We start from the raw sequence: 22,895 nt of genomic DNA, 5'->3' as shown, positions 1-22,895 counted from the left end.
TGAAACTCAACACACATATGAGTATTAATGATAGTTAGACACTGGAAAAAGCTCATATACGGGCGTGGAAGAGCCACTCTATAGCGCCACCTTTTGTCAAAAATGAGGGGGTTAGTTTTAGCTACAGACCCCAAACTCGGTACATAAATTGTTCTAATTAATCCGGACAACTTTCTAATTTACAGTCATTAGCTACGACCAACAGGAAGTCGGCTATATTTATTTTAATGTGGGTTTTTTTTTAAAACGGGCTGTAAACAAATTAATACTCCTCCAAGCAGAAACACGGAAATCACACCAAACATTTTTTATCATGATGCCAAAATACTGAAGATGCTAAATTGCGGACGGATTTAGGATATCTTGAACGATGATTTAATGGCAATTTATTAAAGTTACAGTAAAAAAGATCATTTCTTTTTTTTTTTTAATCTTTTAAGAGCAGCTTCCAAACACTTCATAAAAAATTACATACACAGAACAATACAGTCTGAGGATATGTGATTAATTTTATGAATTTACAATACACTATGCAGAGGAGAAAATTTGAAAACTATCAGAGAGTTAGACTTAGACTGCTTCTGAGTGAGAGATCCCTGTCAGCCTGCAGCTGAGTGAGGGGTGGGGGTGGGGTGGGGTGTGAGTGACTGTGTGAGTGACTGTGTGGATTGAGCCAGTGGGTGAGAGAGAGAAAGAGAGAGAGAGGGTCTGTTTTTTTAAATCTTTAAAAAATGCTTATAAATCATTAAAGATTTTGATAACACTTTATAATAAGGTCTCAATTCTTAACATTAGGAAATGCATTAATTAACGTGAACTAACAATGAAAAATATATTTTTACAGCATGTTAATTCTTCCATGATAGTATGAACTAACAAAGAACAATTTTTTTAAAGCATTTATTAATCTTTTTAATGTTAGAAAATTAGTCATGTTCAAAAGATAAACTTTAAAATGTAATAATATATAAACACATTTTGGAATTAATATTGATCAACATTAAATGGTATATAATTATTAATGATTATATATATATATATATATATATATATATAATGATAGCTACAGACACCAAACTCGGTACATAAATTGTTCTTATTAATCCGGACAACTTTCTAATTTACAGTCATTAGCTACGACCAACAGGAAATCGGCTATTTTTTTTTTTTATGTGTTTTTTTTTTTTTTAAACGGGCTGTAAACAAATTCATACTCCTTCAAGCAGAAACCAAAAATTCACACCAAACATTTTTTCACATGCTTCCAAGATACTGAAGATGCTACATTGCGGACTGATTTAGGATATCTTGAACGGTGATTTAATGGCAATTTATTAAAGTTACAGTAAAAAAGAACACTTTTTTTTTTTATCTTTAAAGAGCAGCTTCCAAACACTTCATAAAAAATTACATACACAGAACAAGACAGTCTGAGATATGTGATTAATTTCATGAATTTACAATACACTATGGAGAGCAGAAAATTAAAACTATCAGAGTTCTCCTGTCTCTGTGCTTCTAATGTGTGCGGTGGGTGACTGGGTGGGTGACTGACTGTGTGAGTTCAGTGAGTGTGGAGGGGGAGAGAGAGAGAGAGAGAGAGAGAGAGAGGGTCTGTTTAAACTTCTCAATAAAATCCTTAAAAAATGCTTATAAAGCATTAAAGGTTTTGATAACACTTTATAATTAAGTCTCTTTTGTTAACAGTAGGGAATGCATTAATTAACATGAACTAACAATGAAAAATATATTTTTTACAGCATGTTAATTCTTCATTGATAGTATGAACTTACAATGAACTTACAATGAACAAAATATTTTTAATATTAGAAAAATAGTCATGTTCAAAAGATAAAACTTTAAAATGTAATAATATATTAACACATTTTGGAATTGATTTTGATAAACATTAAATGGTATATATTTATTAATGATGTAAATTAACAACAGTTAAATAATGTTGTTTTTAACATTGGTTAATTCACAAATAACATTAAATATTAACAATATATGTTTTACTTTATTCATTTGTGTTAGAATAAATTATTCATGTTAGTTAATGGAAAAATAAATCATTAAAAAATGCTTATAAATCATTAAAACCTTTGGTAACTATAATAATTTCTCATTTGTTAGCATTAGTAAATGCATTAACTAACATCAACTACCAATGAAAAATATATTTTCACAGAATTTAAAGTTTTATATGTTGTTCTGTGTGTGTGTGTTTCACAGAGTTGATGGTTTGGAATAACCCTTTAATTGCCGTATCCCTTAAAACCAAACTGCCAGAGGGTTACTGTGATGCTTGTGCTCGCTGGGCACCGTTTTATCGATGCCACCGGGATGGCGTATGCTGACGGCTTGGGCCCGTCATCGCTGCTCGCAGCTATATTTAGGGCCCAAGCCAGTAAGGCGCAGGGCCCTATTGTTCTTCTAAGGATTATTATTTTTTTTTTTTTTTTTATTATTTTTTATTTCGACTATCCGGGTACTTTTGGGGGCCTTAACGTGCCCGAAAACTCTTGAAAATTGGCACGCACGTTGGAACCTGCGGCCATTAGGACGCCACAGAGGCTGGGACCCGGGCGTGGCACAGGGGCTCTACGGCGCCCCCTGGAAAATTGTCAGAAAGCTTGATGTATAGCTCACACATACTTGCACGTATTCATATGAAACTCGGTACACATATAGAACTCATTGAGCCGAACAACTTCCGCGCAGCATGTCATAGGCTCCGCCCAACAGGAAGTCGGCTATTCAGGGCTGTTTAAAAAGCGCATGCTCTGGAATTTGATATACTCCTCTGAGGATTTCCATACGATTGCCACCAAACTAGGTGAACATGATCTCAAGACATTGGGGACGCTAAATTGCGAAGATATTTTTGATATGTCGAACGGTTTGCCCGTGGCGAGGCGATGAAGTTATGGCGAAAAATGAGACCCAGGAAATGCCTAATAACGTCCACATACATTGTATGATGTATATCAAACTTCAGTGATTTGTTCGTTGTATGATGCCGATCGGATAGATGTGACTATTATGACTGAAAGTTATAGCGCCACCAACTGGCTGCAGGAAGTGTGTCGTTTTCAAAATGCTTTGAATTCAGCATCTTCTTTTACCTCGATTTGCTTCAAACTTCACCAGAATAATGTCAAAACACGGCCGATGTAAAACTGTGAAGGGAATATTGATATCTAAAATTATGTTGCCATGGCAACGTGTCAAAGTTGAAAATTCGTTTCTGGTGATTTTGAGGCAGATAACATGTTTAGAATGTCATGAAACTCAACACACATATCAGTATTAATGATAGTTAGACACTGGAAAAAGCTCATAAACGGGCGTGGAAGAGACACTCTATAGCGCCACCTTTTGTCAAAAATGAGGGGGTTAGTTTTAGCTACAGACACCAAACTCGGTACATAAATTGTTCTTATTAATCCGGACAATTTTCTAATTTACAGTCATTAGCTACGACCAACAGGAAGTCGGCTATATTTATTTTAATGTGGGTTTTTTTTAAAAACGGGCTGTAAACAAATTAATACTCCTCCAAGCAGAAACACGGAAATCACACCAAACATTTTTTATCATGATGCCAAAATACTGAAGATGCTAAATTGCGGACGGATTTAGGATATCTTGAACGATGATTTAATGGCAATTTATTAAAGTTACAGTAAAAAAGATAATTTTTTTTTTTTTTTTATCTTTTAAGAGCAGCTTCCAAACACTTCATAAAAAATTACATACACAGAACAATACAGTCTGAGGATATGTGATTAATTTCATGAATTTACAATACACTATGCTTAGGAGAAAATTTAAAAACTATCAGAGAGCTCTTAGACTGCTTCTGAGTGAGAGATCCCTGTCAGCCTGCAGCTGAGTGAGGGGTGGGGTGGGGTGGGGTGTGAGTGACTGTGTGAGTGACTGTGTGGATTGAGGAGCTGGGTGAGAGAGAGAAAGAGAGAGAGGGTCTGTTTTTTAAAATCTTTAAAAAATGCTTATAAATCATTAAATAAGGTCTCAATTCTTAACATTAGGAAATGCATTAATTAACGTGAACTAACAATGAAAAATATATTTTTACATCATGTTAATTCTTCCATGATAGTATGAACTAACAAAGAACAATTTTTTTAAAGCATTTATTAATCTTTTTAATGTTAGAAAAATAGTCATGTTCAAAAGATAAACTTTCAAATGTAATAATATATTAACACATTTTGGAATTAATATTGATCAACATTAAATGGTATATAATTATTAATGTTTATATATATATAATGATAGCTACAGACACCAAACTCGGTACATAAATTGTTCTTATTAATCCGGACAACTTTCTAATTTACAGTCATTAGCTACGACCAACAGGAAGTCGGCTATATTTATTTTAATGTGGGTTTTTTTTTTTAAACGGGCTGTAAACAAATTCATACTCCTCCAAACAGAAACACGGAAATCACACCAAACATTTTTTCTCATGATGCCAAAATACTGATGATGCTAAATTGCGGACCGATTTAGGATATCTTGAACGATGATTTAATGGAAATTTATTAAAGTTACAGTAAACAAGAAAAAACATTTTTTTTTTATCTTTTAAGAGCAGCTTCCAAACACTTCATAAAAAATTACATACACAGAACAATACAGTCTGAGGTTATGTGATTAATTTCATGAATTTACAATACACTATGCGGAGGAGAAAATTTAAAAACTATCAGAGCTGCTTTTGAGTGAGAGCTCCCTGCCAGCCTGCCTCTGAGTGAGAGCTCCCTGTCACTGCTGCTGAGTGAGGGGTGGGGGTGGGCTGTGAGTGACTGTGTGAGTGACTGTGTGGATTGAGTGTGGATTGAGGCAGTGGGTGAGAGAGAGAAAGAGAGAGAGGGTCTGTTTTTTAAAATCTTAAAAAAATGCTTATAAATCATTAAAGATTTTGATAACACTTTATAATAAGGTCTCATTTCTTAACATTAGGAAATGCATTAATTAACGTGAACTAACAATGAAAAATATATTTTTACAGCATGTTAATTCTTCCATGATAGTATGAAATAATAAAGAGCAATTTTTTTTAAAGCATTTATTAATCTTTTTAATGTTAGAAAAATAGTCATGTTCAAAAGATAAACTTTAAAATTTAATAATATATTAACACATTTTGGAATTAATATTGATCAACATTAAATGGTATATAATTATTAATTTGTATATATATATATATATATATATGATAGCTACAGACACCAAACTCGGTATATAAATTGTTCTTATTAATCCGGACAACTTTCTAATTTACAGTCATTAGCTACGACCAACAGGAAGTCGGCTATATTTATTTTAATGTGTGTTTTTTTTTTTTAAACGGGCTGTAAACAAATTCATACTCCTCCAATCAGAAACACGGAAATCACACCAAACATTTTTTGTCATGATGCCAAAATACTGATGATGCTAAATTGCAGACGGATTTAGGATATCTTGAACGATGATTTAATGGCAATTTATTAAAGTTACAGTAAAAAAGAACACTTTTTTTTTTTATCTTTTAAGAGCAGCTTCCAAACACTTCATAAAAAATTACATACACAGAACAAGACAGTCTGAGGATATGTGATTATTTCATGAATTTACAATACACTATGGCGAAAAGAAAATTTTCAAACTTATCAGAGTTCTCCTGTCTCTGTGCTTCTAATGTGTGCGGTGGGTGACTGGGTGGGTGACTGACTGTGTGAGTTTAGTGAGTGTGGAGGGGGAGGGGGAGAGAAAGAGAGAGAGAGAGAGGGTCTGTTTAAACTTCTCAATAAAATCCTTAAAAAATGCTTATAAAGCATTAAAGGTTTTGATAACACTTTATAATAAGGTCTCATTTCTTAACATTAGGAAATGCATTAATTAACGTGAACTAACAATGAAAAATATATTTTTACAGCATGTTAATTCTTCCAGGATAGTATGAACTAACAAAGAACAATTTTTTTTTAAAGCATTTATTAATCTTTTTAATGTTAGAAAAATAGTCATGTTCAAAAGATAAACTTTAAAATTTAATAATATATTAACACATTTTGGAATTAATATTGAACAACATTAAATGGTATATAATTATTAATGTTTATATATATATATATATAATGATAGCTACAGACACCAAACTCGGTACATAAATTGTTCTTATTAATCCGGACAACTTTCTAATTTACAGTCATTAGCTACGACCAACAGGAAGTCGGCTATATTTATTTTAATGTGGGTTTTTTTTAAACAGGCTGTAAACAAATTCATACTCCTTCAAGCAGAAACACAGAAATCACACCAAACATTTTTTCTCATGATGCCAAAATACTGAAGATGCTAAATTGTGGACGGATTTAGGATATCTTGAACGATGATTTAATGGCAATTTATTAAAGTTACAGAAAAAAGAGAACTTTTTTTTTTTTATCTTTTAAGAGCAGCTTCCAAACACTTCATAAAAAATTACATACACAGAACAATACAGTCTGAGGATATGTGATTAATTTCATGAATTTACAATACACTATGGAGAGGAGAAAATTTAAAACTTATCAGAGTTCTCCTGTCACTGCTTCTAATGTGTGCGGTGGGTGACTGGGTGAGTGACTGACTGTGTGAGTTCAGTGAGTGTGGAGGGGGAGAGAGAGAGAGAGAGAGGGTCTGTTTAAACTTCTCAATAAAATCCTTAAAAAATGCTTATAAAGCATTAAAGGTTTTGATAACACTTTATAATTAAGTCTCATTTGTTAACAGTAGGGAATGCATTAATTAACATGAACTAACAATGAAAAATATATATTTTACAGCATGTTAATTCTTCATTGATAGTATGAACTTACAACGAACTAACAATGAACAAAATATTTTTAATATTAGAAAAATAGTCATGTTCAAAAGATAAAACTTTAAAATGTAATAATATATTAACACATTTTGGAATTGATTTTGATCAACATTAAATGGTATATATTTATTAATGATGTAAATTAACAACAGTTAAATAATGTTGTTTTTTAACATTGGTTAATTCACAAATAACATTAAATATTAACAATATATTTTTTACTTTATTCATTTGTGTTAGAAAAAAATATTCATGTTAGTTAATGGAAAAATAAATCATTAAAACCTTTGGTAACTATAATAATTTCTCATTTGTTAGCATTAGTAAATGCATTAACTAACATCAACTACCAATGAAAAATATATTTTCACAGAATTTAAAGTTTTATATGTTGTTCTGTGTGTGTGTGTGTTTCACAGAGTTGATGGTTTGGATTAACCCTTTAATTGCCGTATCCCTTAAAACCAAACTGCCAGAGGGTTACTGTAATGCTTGTGCTCGCTGGGCACCGTTTTATCGATGCCACCGGGGTGGCGTATGCTGACGGCTTGGGCCCGTCATCGCTGCTCGCAGCTATATTTAGGGCCCAAGCCAGTAAGGCGCAGGGCCCTATTGTTCTTCTAAGGATTATTATTTTTTTTTTTATTATTTTTTATTTCGACTATCCGGGTACTTTTGGGGGCCTTAACGTGCCCGAAAACTCTTGAAAATTGGCACGCACATTGGAACCTGCGGCCATTAGGACGCCGCTGAGGCTGGGACCCGGGCGTGGCACAGGGGCTCTACGGCGCCCCCTGGAAAATTGTCAGAAAACTTGATGTATAGCTCACACATACTTGCACGTATTCATATGAAACTCGGTACACATATAGAACTCATTGAGCTGAACAACTTTCACGCTGCATGTCTTAGGCTCCGCCCAACAGGAAGTCTGCTATTCAGGGCTGTTTAAAAAGCGCATGCTCTGGAATTTGATATACTCCTCTGAGGATTTCCATACGATTGCCACCAAACTCGGTGAACATGATCTCAAGACATTGGGGACGCTAAATTGCGAAGATATTTTTGATATGTCGAACGGTTTGCCCGTGGCGAGGCTATGAAGTTATGGCGAAAAATGAGACACAGGAAATGCCTAATAACGTCCACATACATTGTATGATGTAGATCAAACTTCATTGATTTGTTCGTTGTGTGATGCCGATCGGATAGATGTGACTATTATGACTGAAAGTTATAGCGCCACCAACTGGCTGCAGGAAGTGTGTCGTTTTCAAAATGCTTTGAATTCAGCATCTTATTTTTACTCGATTTGCTTCAAACTTCACCAGAATAATGTCAAAACACGGCCGATGTAAAACTGTGAAGGGAAGATTGATATCTAAAATTATGTTACCATGGCAACGTGTCAAAGTTGAAAATTCGTTTCTGGTGATTTTGAGGCAGATAACATGTTTAGAATGTCATGAAACTCAACACACATATGAGTATTAATGATAGTTAGACACTGGAAAAAGCTCATAAACGGGCGTGGAAGAGGCACTCTATAGCGCCACCTTTTGTCAAAAATGGGGGGGTTAGTTTTAGCTACAGACCCCAAACTCGGTACATAAATTGTTCTTATTAATCCGGACAACTTTCTAATTTACAGTCATTAGCTACGACCAACAGGAAGTCGGCTATATTTATTTTAATGTGGGTTTTTTTTTAAAACAGGCTGTAAACAAATTAATACTCCTCCAAGCAAAAACACGGAAATCACACCAAACATTTTTTATCATGATGCCAAAATACTGAAGATGCTAAATTGCGGACGGATTTAGGATATCTTGAACGATGATTTAATGGCAATTTATTCAAGTTACAGTAAAAAATAGATTTTTTATTTTTTTTTCTTCTTTTTAAAGCAGCTTCCAAACACTTCATAAAAAATTACATACACAGAACAATACAGTCTGAGGATATGTGATTAATTTCATGAATTTACAATACACTATGCTTAGGAGAAAATTTTAAAACTATCAGAGAGTTGATATACTGCTTCTGAGTGAGAGATCCCTGCCAGCCTGCAGCTGAGTGTGGGGTGGGGGTGGGGTGGGCTGTGAGTGACTGTGTGAGTGACTGTGTGGATTGAGGAGCTGGGTGAGAGAGAGAAAGAGAGAGAGAGGGTCTGTTTTTTAAAATCTTTAAAAAATGCTTATAAATCATTAAAGATTTTGATAACACTTTATAATAAGGTCTCAATTCTTAACAGTAGGAAATGCATTAATTAACGTGAACTAACAATGAAAAATATATTTTTACAGCATGTTAATTCTTCCATGATAGTATGAACTAACAAAGAACAATTTTTTTTAAAGCATTTATTAATCTTTTTAATGTTAGAAAAATAGTCATGTTCAAAAGATAAACTTTAAAATGTAATAATATATAAACACATTTTGGAATTAATATTGATCAACATTAAATGGTATATAATTATTAATGATTATATATATATAATGATAGCTACAGACACCAAACTCGGTACATAAATTGTTCATGTTAAGCCGGACAACTTTCTAATTTACAGTCATTAGCTACGACCAACAGGAAATCGGCTATTTTTTTTTTTTGTGTTTTTTTTTTTTTTTAAACTGGCTGTAAACAAATTCATACTCCTCCAAGCAGAAACACGGAAATCACACCAAACATTTTTTCTCATGATGCCAAAATACTGAAGATGCTAAATTGCGGACGGATTTAGAATATCTTGAACGGTGTTTTAATGGCAATTTATTAAAGTTACAGAAAAAAGAGAACACAATTTTTTTTTATCTTTTAAGAGCAGCTTCCAAACACTTCATAAAAAATTACATACACAGAACAATACAGTGTGAGGATATGTGCTTAATTTCATGAATTTACAATACACTATGGAGAGCAGAAAATTAAAACTATCAGAGTTCTCCTGTCTCTGTGCTCCTAATGTGTGCGGTGGGTGACTGGGTGAGTGACTGACTGTGTGAGTTCAGTGAGTGTGGAGGGGGAGAGAGAGAGAGAGAGAGAGAGAGAGAGAGAGGGTCTGTTTAAACTTCTCAATAAAATCCTTAAAAAATGCTTATAAAGCATTAAAGATTTTGATAACACTTTATAATAAGGTCTCAATTGTTAACATTGGGAAATGCATTAATTAACATGAACTAACAATGAAAAATTTATTTTTCACAGCATGTTAATTCTTCATTGATAGTATGAACTTACAATGAACTAACAATGAACAAAATGTTTTTAATGTTAGAAAAATAGTCATGTTCAAAAAATAAAACTTTAAATTTGAATAATATATTAACACATTTTGGAATTAATTTTGATAAACATTAAATGGAATATAATTATTGTTGATGTTAACTAACAACAGTTAAATAATATAGGTTTTTAAGATTGGTTAATTCACAAATAACATTAAATATTAACAATATTTTTTTTACTTTATTAATTTGTTAGAAAAAATTATTCATGTTAGTTAATGGAAAAATAAATCATTAAAAAATGCTTATAAATCATTAAAAGCTTTTGGTAACTATAATAATTTCTCATTTTTTAGCATTAGTAAATGCATTAACTAACATGAACTACCAATGAAAAATATATTTTCACAGAATTTAAAGTTTTATATGTTGTTCTGTGTGTGTGTGTTTCACAGAGTTGATGGTTTGGATTAACCCTTTAATTGCCGTATCCCTTAAAACCAAACTGCCAGAGGGTTACTGTGATGCTTGTGCTCGCTGGGCACCGTTTTATCGATGCCACCGGGGTGGCGTATGCTGACGGCTTGGGCCCGTCATCGCTGCTCGCAGCTATATTGAATCATTGTTCCCCTAAGAATTTTTTTTTTATTTCAACTATCCGGGGGGTTTTGGGGGCCTTAACGTGCCCGAAAACTCTTGAAAATTGGCACGCACATTGGAACCTGCGGCCATTAGGACGCCGCTGAGGCTGGGACCCGGGCGTGGCACAGGGGCTCTACGGTGCCCCCTGGAAAATTGTCAGAAAACACGATGTATAGCTCACACATACTTGCACGTATTCATATGAAACTCGGTACACATATAGAACTCATTGAGCCGAACAACTTCCGCGCAGCATGTCATAGGCTCCGCCCAACAGGAAGTCAGCTATTCTGGGCTGTTTAAAAAGCACATGCTCTGGAATTTGATATACTCCTCTGAGGATTTCCATACGATTGCCACCAAACTCGGTGAACATGATCTCAAGACATTGGGGACGCTAAATTGCGAAGATATTTTTGATATGTCGAACGGTTTGCCCGTGGCGAGGCGATGAAGTTATGGCGAAAAATGAGACCCAGGAAATGCCTAATAACGTCCACATACATTGTATGATGTAGATCAAACTTCAGTGATTTGTTCGTTGTATGATGCCGATCGGATAGATGTGACTATTATGACTGAAAGTTATAGCGCCACCAACTGGCTGCAGGAAGTGTGTCATTTTCAAAATGCTTTGAATTCAGCATCTTATTTTTACTCGATTTGCTTCAAACTTCACCAGAATAATGTCAAAACACGGCTGATGTAAAACTGTGAAGGGAATATTGATATCTAAAATTATGTTGCCATGGCAACGTGTCAAAGTTGAAAATTCCTTTCTGGTGATTTTGAGGCAGATAACATGTTTAGAATGTCATGAAACTCAACACACATATCAGTATTAATGATAGTTAGACACTGGAAAAAGCTCATAAACGGGCGTGGAAGAGGCACTCTATAGCGCCACCTTTTGTCAAAAATGGGGGGGTTAGTTTTAGCTACAAACACCAAACTCGGTACATAAATTGTTCTTATTAATCCGGACAACTTTCTAATTAACAGTCATTAGCTACGACCAACAGGACGTCAGCTATATTTATTTTAATGTGTTTTTTTTTTTTAAACGGGCTGTAAACAAATTCATACTCCTCCAAACAGAAACACGTAAATCACACCAAACATTTTTTCTTATGATGCCAAAATACTGAAGATGCTAAATTGCGGACGGATTGAGGATATCTTGAACGATGATTTAATGTCAATTTATTAAAGTTACAGTAAAAAAGAGAATTTTTTTTTTTTCTATTAAGAGCAGCTTCCAAACACTTCATAAAAAATTACATACACAGAATAATACAGTCTGAGGATATGTGATTAATTTCATGAATTTACAATACACTATGCAGAGGAGAAAATTTAAAAACTATCAGAGCTGCTTCTGAGTGAGAGCTCCCTGTCACTGCAGCTGAGTGAGGGGTGGGGGTGGGGTGGGCTGTCAGTGACTGTGTGAGTGACTGTGTGAGTGACTGTGTGGATTGAGCCAGTGGGTGAGAGAGAGAAAGAGAGAGAGGGGTTTTTTTTAAATCTTAAAAAATGTTTATAAATCATTAAAGATTTTGATAACACTTTATAATAAGGTCTCATTTCTTAACATTAGGAAATGCATTAATTAACGTGAACTAACAATGAAAAATATATTTTTACAGCATGTTAATTCTTCCATGATAGTATGAACTAACAAAGAACATTTTTTTTTAAAGCATTTATTAATCTTTTTAATGTTAGAAAAATAGTCATGTTCAAAAGATAAACTTTAAAATTTAATAATATATTAACACATTTTGGAATTAATATTGATCAACATTAAATGGTATATAATTATTAATGATTATATATATATATAATGATAGCTACAGACACCAAACTCGGTACATAAATTGTTCTTATTAATCCGGACAACTTTCTAATTTGCAGTCATTAGCTACGACCAACAGGAAGTCGGCTATATTTATTTTAATGTGGGTTTTTTTTTTAAAACGAGCTGTAAACAAATTCATACTCCTCCAAACAGAAACACGTAAATCACACCAAACATTTTTTCTTATGATGCCAAAATACTGAAGATGCTAAATTGCGGACGGATTTAGGATATCTTGAATGATGATTTAATGGCAATTTATTAAAGTTACAGAAAAAAGAGAAAACTTTTTTTTTTATCTTTTAAGAGCAGCTTCCAAACACTTCATAAAAAATTACATACACAGAACAATACAGTCTGAGGATATGTGATTAATTTCATGAATTTACAATACACTATGCAGAGGAGAAAATTTTCAAACTTATCAGAGTTCTCCTGTCTCTGTGCTTCTAATAGACGGTGGGCCGAGGGTCCGTATCTGCTTTACTTTTCGAAATGGATGATCCCCATGGAGGGAGAACCTGGATTTGTAAAGTTGGGACGGTTGTTTTATTCTCAACGATATGAAAAGTGTTGCCACTCCCATTTATTGCACATTTTCCCAGAAATCATAATGCACGAACCGTAAATTTGCAGGCAAACGCGGTTGCCTACTATATCAGTTGAGCCAATAGCGCGGCAAGATACTGACATGGGATTATTATTAACCAATCAGATGTAGTTTATTTAGAACAGCTGTTACACGTCACAGATGATTTAGCTATCAAACATGAGCAGCAGCAGCGCATTGATCATCGTCAAGGACATTCTTTGTGTGATTGTAAGTATTCATTTAATTATAATATATCTATATAAAATGTTTGTTTTGTACACCGTGTTGTTCAAACATGTGTAAGCGTCTCGTTAGTGTCGTTTTAAATTGGGTAACGTTTCAGCTGGCGAACTAGTAGTAGCCAGAGCCGTCGTAGAATAACATATTTATCGGCTCTGGCAGTAGCTAGCATCATGCGATTACATATTTGATTTGGTGTAAACATTCCATTCTAACGGTAATACTTCGTCCAACTCACATAGACTACAGCTCCACTGCATGTTGGCGGATAATTACCTCAGACCGTTTTGCAAACGTTCGCCAAAAACTCAAGGCAAACATGAACCTGTTGATGTTTTAAGACAGTTAGAACTGTATGTAATAGAAATAAGATTATAACTATCAAATAACATAAACTGCATGTAAAAGACACAAGATTATAAGTATAACTATCAAAGAACATGGGCTATCAAAGAGAGCTGAGTTATAATGTACATAAACATGTCATACAGATTTACTTCTGCAGGAGTAGCCAACACACAAACACACCACTCCCCACATGTGTACATGCATACACGCATGTGCCCTAGTCATCTTCAAGTGACTTATTGTCACAGTTTACACACTGACAGAGGTTTGTACATGGCAGCTCATGCAGTTTACATGTGCATCTACCCTTAACACAATTAGTTTTTTTTTTACATGAGCAGTGCACAAGTTCCAGTATGGCCTCTGGAGCTGGCGGAAGTGTCATCCAGTCCACTCCGTAGAAATCTCCTAACATCTTCCAGCCATGATTTACAGGAGGAGGAATGTCTGGCATGCAGGGGAAAACTTATGCTCCATATATTGGTTCCACCTATTCCCTTAACATGGGTAATAAACCAGTTTCACAGCGTTCAGGTGCCCGGCCTTGTTAATGATGCCATAATTCGAAGGGTAAATTTTTGCAGGGTGTTTTTATTATATTACTGTTAATTGTATTTATCTATATTAAGTTGGCTTGAAGTTTCTATATCTTTTCTAACTGGTTGGACTTAGTTTTCCTAAAAATGACGACTAAAACTCTGGAAAATCCCATTGACTTCCATCGCAGAATGTTCAAATTGAGCCAAGGCTACGGTGGCCCAGTAGTGCCCAACACAAACTCAAATCTAAACTCCCTGAGGTCTTACACTCAATTAAACTTCCTTCCTTCCTTCATATCTATCTTTTTTCTATCTATATTTCTTTCTAACCTTTCTTTCTATATTTCTTTCTAACCTTTATTTTTTATCTATTCTTTTTTTCTTTCCACCTAATTTATTTTATTTTTATTTTTTTTGACCCATATATCGAACTGTATTGCCTTCACTTTCGGGCTAGGCCTTTTCAAGCCAACTTAAAAGTTTGCCAACAAATTTCATCTAGTTTTTTGTACTAATCTTATATTGTTACTGCAACTACACTGCGCACATCTGTATATGTTGTTCATACTGTATATCTATTCTGCTCTTATATATAATATATTTAATTTGTATTACTGTAACCTATACTACTTTCTTAACTGTATACTACTGTCCATACTGCACTGTACAGTACAGGTCAAAAGTTTGGAAACATTACTATTTTTAATGTTTTTGAAAGAAGTCTCTTCTGCTCATCAAGCCTGCATTTATTTGATCAAAAATACAGAACAAAAACAGTAATATTGTGAAATATTATTACAACTTAAAATAATGGTTTTCTATTTTTATAATATAAAAATAAAATATTTAAAATATCATTTATTTCTGTGATGCAAAGCTGAATTTTCAGCATCATTACTCCAGTCTTCAGTGTCACATGTGACATCCAGTCTATCACATGATCCTTTAGAAGTCATTCTAATATTCTGATTTATTGTGAGTGTTGGAAACAGTTCTGCTGCCTAATATATTTGATGAATAAAAGGTTAAAAAGAACTGCATTTGTTCAAAATAAAATATTTTCTTATAATATAAATCTTCTTTACTATCACTTTTTATCAATTTAACACATCCTTGCTGAATAAAAGTATTGATTTTATTTAAAAAAAGAAAAAAATTACTGACCAGTAGTGTATATTGTAGTTACAAAATATTTCTATTTTAAAAACATAGCTTCTTTTTTTTTTTTTTACTTTTTATTCATCAAAGTATCCTAAAAAAGTATCACGTTATGAAAAAATATTAAGCAGCAGAACTGTTTCCAACTTTGATAATGAATCATATTAGAATGATTTCTAAATGATCATGTGATAATGATCCTAAAAATTCAGCTTTGTGTCACAGAAATAAATGATAATTTAAAGTATAATAAATTGAAAATCAATTATTTTAAATTGTAACAATATATAACAATATTAAATTTTTTCTGTATTTTTGATCAATTATAACAATTTATTAAAAATAGTAATGTTTCCAAACTTTTGACCTGTACTGTATGTCTAATACTGCACCGCCTGTCTATACAATATAATACCAACCTTCCTTTGCAGTTTCTTCAACTAATACTGCCTTCTCTCTTCTCCTTTGTGCTCGTTTTATCTTCGTGATATTTGTGAAATGGCTGTAGCACTCCCTGTGTTAGCTGGTTTGACTAACTGGTTTGTAGGTTCCTGGCTTTGTAACTTGTATGCCTGTACTGCCTCTTCTGCAATGATACCTTCTCTGCCCTCAAGGTCTTTCCACAGAAACACTGATTTAATAAATTTCTCCCAACTTATGTCTGTGAAGGGAATGGTGGGTCCACCACTTCCCTCAAATAAATATATGCATACAGCACTTCATGTTTTGCCATTTCTTCCAAGTAAACATGGGCGGGAAAAAGAGTTGTCTGTCTCGTTTTTTCATGACGTTGTGTTTCCAAGCAAGCCATTATGTCAAATGTGTTAAATCAGAAGGGTATATTTATTAAAGATTACAAAGAAATGACAGGACATCGTCTGACAAAAGGTGGTTACATAAAATAAAAATAGTACAAATGGATAACGTTACTTCTACATTCTCATTTTGTCAAACTGAATATGTAGCAAAATTAGGTAAAATAGTTCTTATCTTAAATAGAATAATCTGAAATCCTGGGCGCGAAGCGCGCCAGTGTGTCGCGTCACCAACACCGACACTTTCCACGCACGCTATTGGATGAAGGCAACAAATACGTCATGCAGGTCGGACCCCGCACGTAGCTGCTTGCTCTATTCGCCGGGAAAATAACCTGGAAAAAGTTACCGATATTATAGTAATGGACAAGGTGTGTGAGTGGCAACAATTTTTATTTGCTTTGTTGAAAAGCGTAGCGGTTACATATAAAAAACTGGGTTATCCCTCACCACAGATCGTTTGAAAACACGAAATCTCCCCTCGGCCCACCGTCTATAATGTGTGCGGTGGGTGACTGGGTGGGTGACTGACTGACTGTGTGAGTTCAGTGAGTGTGGAGGGGGAGGGGGAAGGGGAGAGAAAGAGAGAGAGAGAGAGGGTCTGTTTAAACTTCTCAATAAAATCCTTAAAAAATGCTTATAAAGCATTAAAGATTTTGATAACACTTTATAATTAAGTCTCATTTGTTAACAGTAGGGAATGCATTAATTAACATGAACTAACAATGAAATATATTTTTTACAGCATATTAATTCTTCATTGATAGTATGAACTTACAACGAGCTAACAATGAACATAATATTTTTAATGTTAGAAAAATAGTCATGTTCAAAAGATAAAACTTTAAAATTTAATAATATATTAACACATTTTGGAATTGATTTTGATAAACATTAAATTGTATATATTTATTAATGATGTAAATTAACAACAGTTAAATAATGTTTTTTAACATTGGTTAATTCACAAATAACATTAAATATTAACAATATATTTTTTACTTTATTCATTTGTGTTAGAAAAAATTATTCATGTTAGTTAATGGAAAAATAAATCATTAAAAATGCTTATAAATCATTAAAATCTTTGGTAACTATAATAATTTCTCATTTGTTAGCATTAGTAAATGCATTAACTAACATGAACTACCAATGAAAATATATTTTCACAGAATTTAAAGTTTTATATGTTGTTCTGTGTGTGTGTGTGTTTCACAGAGTTGAATTAACCCTAGGTTTGGATTAACCCTTTAATTGCCGTATCCCTTAAAACCAAACTGCCAGAGGGTTACTGTAATGCGTGTGCTTGCTGGGCACCGTTTTATCGATGCCACCGGGGTGGCGTATGCTGACGGCTTGGGCCCGTCATCGCTGCTTGCAGCTATATTTATTTATTTTTTATTTTTTTTTTATTTATTTTTTTTTTTTTTTTATTTCAATCATCCGGGCACTTTTGGGGGCCTTAACGTGCCCGAAAACTCTCGAAAATTGGCACGCACATTGGAACCTGCGGCCATTAGGACGCCGCTGAGGGTGGGACCCGGGCGTGGCACAGGGGCTCTACGGCGCCCCCTGGAAAATTGTCAGAAAACTTGATGTATAGCTCACACATACTTGCACGTATTCATATGAAACCCGGTACACATATAGAACTCATTGAGCTGAACAACTTTCACGCAGCATGTCTTAGGCTCCGCCCAACAGGAAGTCGGCTATTCAGGGCTGTTTAAAAAGCGCATGCTCTGGAATTTGATATACTCCTCTGAGGATTTCCATACGATTGCCACCAAACTCGGTGAACATGATCTCAGGACATTGGGGACGCTAAATTGCGAAGATATTTTTGATATGTCGAACGGTTTGCCCGTGGCGAGGCGATGAATTTATGGCGAAAAATGAGACCCAGGAAATGCCTAATAACGTCCACATACATTGTATGATGTAGATCAAACTTCAGTGATTTGTTCTTTGTATGATGCCGATCGGATAGATGTGACTATTATGACTGAAAGTTATAGCGCCACCAACTGGCTGCAGGAAGTGTGTCGTTTTCAAAATGCTTTGAATTCAGCATCTTATTTTTACTCGATTTGCTTCAAACTTCACCAGAATAATGTCAAAACACGGCCGATGTAAAACTGTGAAGGGAAGATTGATATCTAAAATTATGTTGCCATGGCAACGTGTCAAAGTTGAAAATTCGTTTCTGGTGATTTTGAGGCAGATAACATGTTTAGAATGTCATGAAACTCAACACACATATGAGTATTAATGATAGTTAGACACTGGAAAAAGCTCATATACGGGCGTGGAAGAGGCACTCTATAGCGCCACCTTTTGTCAAAAATGAGGGGGTTAGTTTTAGCTACAGACCCCAAACTCGGTACATAAATTGTTCTAATTAATCCGGACAACTTTCTAATTTACAGTCATTAGCTACGACCAACAGGAAGTCGGCTATATTTATTTTAATGTGGGTTTTTTTTAAAAACGGGCTGTAAACAAATTAATACTCCTCCAAGCAGAAACACGGAAATCACACCAAACATTTTTTATCATGATGCCAAAATACTGAAGATGCTAAATTGCGGACGGATTTAGGATATCTTGAACGATGATTTAATGGCAATTTATTAAAGTTACAGTAAAAAAGATCATTTCTTTTTTTTTTTTATCTTTTAAGAGCAGCTTCCAAACACTTCATAAAAAATTACATACACAGAACAATACAGTCTGAGGATATGTGATTAATTTTATGAATTTACAATACACTATGCAGAGGAGAAAATTTGAAAACTATCAGAGAGTTAGACTTAGACTGCTTCTGAGTGAGAGATCCCTGTCAGCCTGCAGCTGAGTGAGGGGTGGGGGTGGGGTGGGGTGTGAGTGACTGTGTGAGTGACTGTGTGGATTGAGCCAGTGGGTGAGAGAGAGAAAGAGAGAGAGAGGGTCTGTTTTTTTAAATCTTTAAAAAATGCTTATAAATCATTAAAGATTTTGATAACACTTTATAATAAGGTCTCAATTCTTAACATTAGGAAATGCATTAATTAACGTGAACTAACAATGAAAAATATATTTTTACAGCATGTTAATTTTTCCATGATAGTATGAACTAACAAAGAACAATTTTTTTAAAGCATTTATTAATCTTTTTAATGTTAGAAAATTAGTCATGTTCAAAAGATAAACTTTAAAATGTAATAATATATAAACACATTTTGGAATTAATATTGATCAACATTAAATGGTATATAATTATTAATGATTATATATATATATATATATATATATATATAATGATAGCTACAGACACCAAACTCGGTACATAAATTGTTCTTATTAATCCGGACAACTTTCTAATTTACAGTCATTAGCTACGACCAACAGGAAATCGGCTATTTTTTTTTTTTATGTGTTTTTTTTTTTTTTAAACGGGCTGTAAACAAATTCATACTCCTTCAAGCAGAAACCAAAAATTCACACCAAACATTTTTTCACATGCTTCCAAGATACTGAAGATGCTACATTGCGGACTGATTTAGGATATCTTGAACGGTGATTTAATGGCAATTTATTAAAGTTACAGTAAAAAAGAACACTTTTTTTTTTTATCTTTAAAGAGCAGCTTCCAAACACTTCATAAAAAATTACATACACAGAACAAGACAGTCTGAGATATGTGATTAATTTCATGAATTTACAATACACTATGGAGAGCAGAAAATTAAAACTATCAGAGTTCTCCTGTCTCTGTGCTTCTAATGTGTGCGGTGGGTGACTGGGTGGGTGACTGACTGTGTGAGTTCAGTGAGTGTGGAGGGGGAGAGAGAGAGAGAGAGGGTCTGTTTAAACTTCTCAATAAAATCCTTAAAAAATGCTTATAAAGCATTAAAGGTTTTGATAACACTTTATAATTAAGTCTCTTTTGTTAACAGTAGGGAATGCATTAATTAACATGAACTAACAATGAAAAATATATATTTTACAGCATGTTAATTCTTCATTGATAGTATGAACTTACAATGAACTTACAATGAACAAAATATTTTTAATATTAGAAAAATAGTCATGTTCAAAAGATAAAACTTTAAAATGTAATAATATATTAACACATTTTGGAATTGATTTTGATAAACATTAAATGGTATATATTTATTAATGATGTAAATTAACAACAGTTAAATAATGTTGTTTTTAACATTGGTTAATTCACAAATAACATTAAATATTAACAATATATGTTTTACTTTATTCATTTGTGTTAGAATAAATTATTCATGTTAGTTAATGGAAAAATAAATCATTAAAAAATGCTTATAAATCATTAAAACCTTTGGTAACTATAATAATTTCTCATTTGTTAGCATTAATAAATGCATTAACTAACATCAACTACCAATGAAAAATATATTTTCACAGAATTTAAAGTTTTATATGTTGTTCTGTGTGTGTGTGTTTCACAGAGTTGATGGTTTGGAATAACCCTTTAATTGCCGTATCCCTTAAAACCAAACTGCCAGAGGGTTACTGTAATGTGTGTGCTCGCTGGGCACCGTTTTATCGATGCCACCGGGATGGCGTATGCTGACGGCTTGGGCCCGTCATCGCTGCTCGCAGCTATATTTATTACTGTTATTTTCAGTGGCCTATGATTAATTTAATTTAAGAAATGCTCTACACTGGGGGAAAAAAATGCTGTAAATTTACTTTAAAACACTTTCACTCAGAAATTGATTGTGAATTAACAAGTAATTACGAATAAACGGTAGGTAACACATTGAATTAAACATTACATTTTGAAGTAGAAAGACTGAAATAGTATTGTCTTGTAAAACTTACTCCAATAACCTTTGCGCACTAAACATATTAGGCTACATATGACATTTTATTTGAATTATTTGTGTATTTCACAATTGCATTATCTATACTTTCCATCAAATGATTCGTGGCCTACTGTACCAGAGGAGTGTTACACTGTACGGAGCAACAGTCATGTCTGGTTATCATCTCTCAGCCCCTCTGCCTCCTCCGCTCGCAACGCAGTTAGTGGAGGGTGAAGATTCGCGCATCCACCCTTTACGCACCGAAACAAAGCGCGCTCGGAAGCCGTTTTACGCGGAGTAAGAGAAACACCCTTTCCTCTGTTTAAAGAGGTGGACTATCCGAATCCTAATGTAATGACAAGGTCTGTTCATGTGCCACGCTCTCATTGGCACACCTCACCCTCGGTATCAAGCGATCGAAGCCAACGCGATTCCAACTTTGTGTTCTTGTCTCCAGCGGAATGCGTAAATCCCCCGAGGTGAGTCCCAGAAGGCTGTCCGACATCAGCCCCCAACTCCGCCAGCTCAAGTACCTGGTGGTGGACGAATCGATTAAAGAGGAACTGAAGTCATCTCGATCAGTTGAGGACATCAACAGCGCGTCCATCGAAGAGAGGATCTTGAGAATCACAGGCTATTATGGCTACCAGCCGTGGAATGCCGTTTATAAGAGTAAGCAACTCGTTTTTTTACTAATGAATTTATTGTGTGGACGAGCTGTGAAACATCAAGGTGTTGAGAGTCTCCCAGAGGAACAGTTTATTGCTTTGAGGATCTTTCAGAGCTTAGCAGATGGAGTTTAAACGTTGTCTCAGATGTTTCTCCTAAAAAAATATTTTGGAGAAATAAAACTGAGAAATTGAGAATGTTGAGATCTCTGATTTTTTGATCTTCATAAAGAATGATGGCACTGTTGTCATAGAGCTGCTTTATAGCTGAACCTAATTTGTTGCAAAATTGACAAATTTTGCAACATCAACACTGTTACTGGTCTGAACTCAAGCTCAGTAATAACACTATTGTCTTCTATGGAGCTGCTTACAGCTGAAAGGACTTTGTTTTATTACTGATGAACTTTACACAGTTATTGAACCGAATCTGAATCAACACTGAATTGAGTTGAGGTGAATAACGACACTTTTGTCTTTTATAGAGCTGCTTTGCAGAGTTTGAAAAAAAAAAAAAAAAAGGCATAATTTTCTGTTGTTTTCTTGTTTATAAATGTGAAACTGCTTTGAAACAATATGTATTGTAAAGCTACATAATTAAAAGTGACTTGACTTTCTGAAACTTTAGAAGAGGCACATGTGGGTGTGTTTTTTTTTTCAGGAGAGGCATCTAAGAAGCCGACGACTTAAACTGAATTTTGATTTATGACAGCGCACGATAATATGCAATCAGGCTGTGGTTTTTGAATTTTGAGACTTTCGACTATTTGTGACCCTCCAGGCTAAAAATATCCAGTCTCAAAATCTAATTTTGAGTTAACAAGCTTTAAAGGTTTATTTCACTATAATGTCAATCTTTGACATGGCTGTACTCAGTCAATATTAAAGATATCAAGGTTACATTTTCATAGAATGTTCTTTAACTTATGAAGGATGATTTTATGTAGAAAACAGTAAATGACAAAAAAAAATCTGCTTTACAGATATAAAGAAAAGAGCTTCCTGTTCCAATCCTGTTTATCCTCCTTTGTGTAACTGTTCCCTGTAGATAAAGGAGCTGTCTGCATGTTTTGGGACCCACTGTGTACTCAGAAAC

The 22,895-nt window shown here is 34.0% G+C and overlaps 1 protein-coding gene across 1 annotated transcript in view; it reads left to right on the top strand.

Annotated features, from left to right (window-relative positions):
- The window catches only part of LOC306882457 (solute carrier family 35 member F3-like), a gene marked incomplete at both ends in the record, with an annotated part of 89,509 nt that overhangs the window by 24,364 nt on the left and 42,250 nt on the right, over positions 1-22,895 (top strand). Inside the window, one exon of the mRNA XM_079437082.1 lies at positions 21,589-21,803. Within this exon, the coding sequence (XP_079293208.1) occupies positions 21,589-21,803 (215 nt within the window). The remainder of the gene's footprint in view (positions 1-21,588; positions 21,804-22,895) is intronic.

This window comes from Barbus barbus, assembly GCF_936440315.1.
Source record: "Barbus barbus genome assembly, chromosome: 16".
NCBI lineage: Eukaryota > Metazoa > Chordata > Actinopteri > Cypriniformes > Cyprinidae > Barbus > Barbus barbus.
This window is presented reverse-complemented; position numbering and strand designations above follow the sequence as displayed.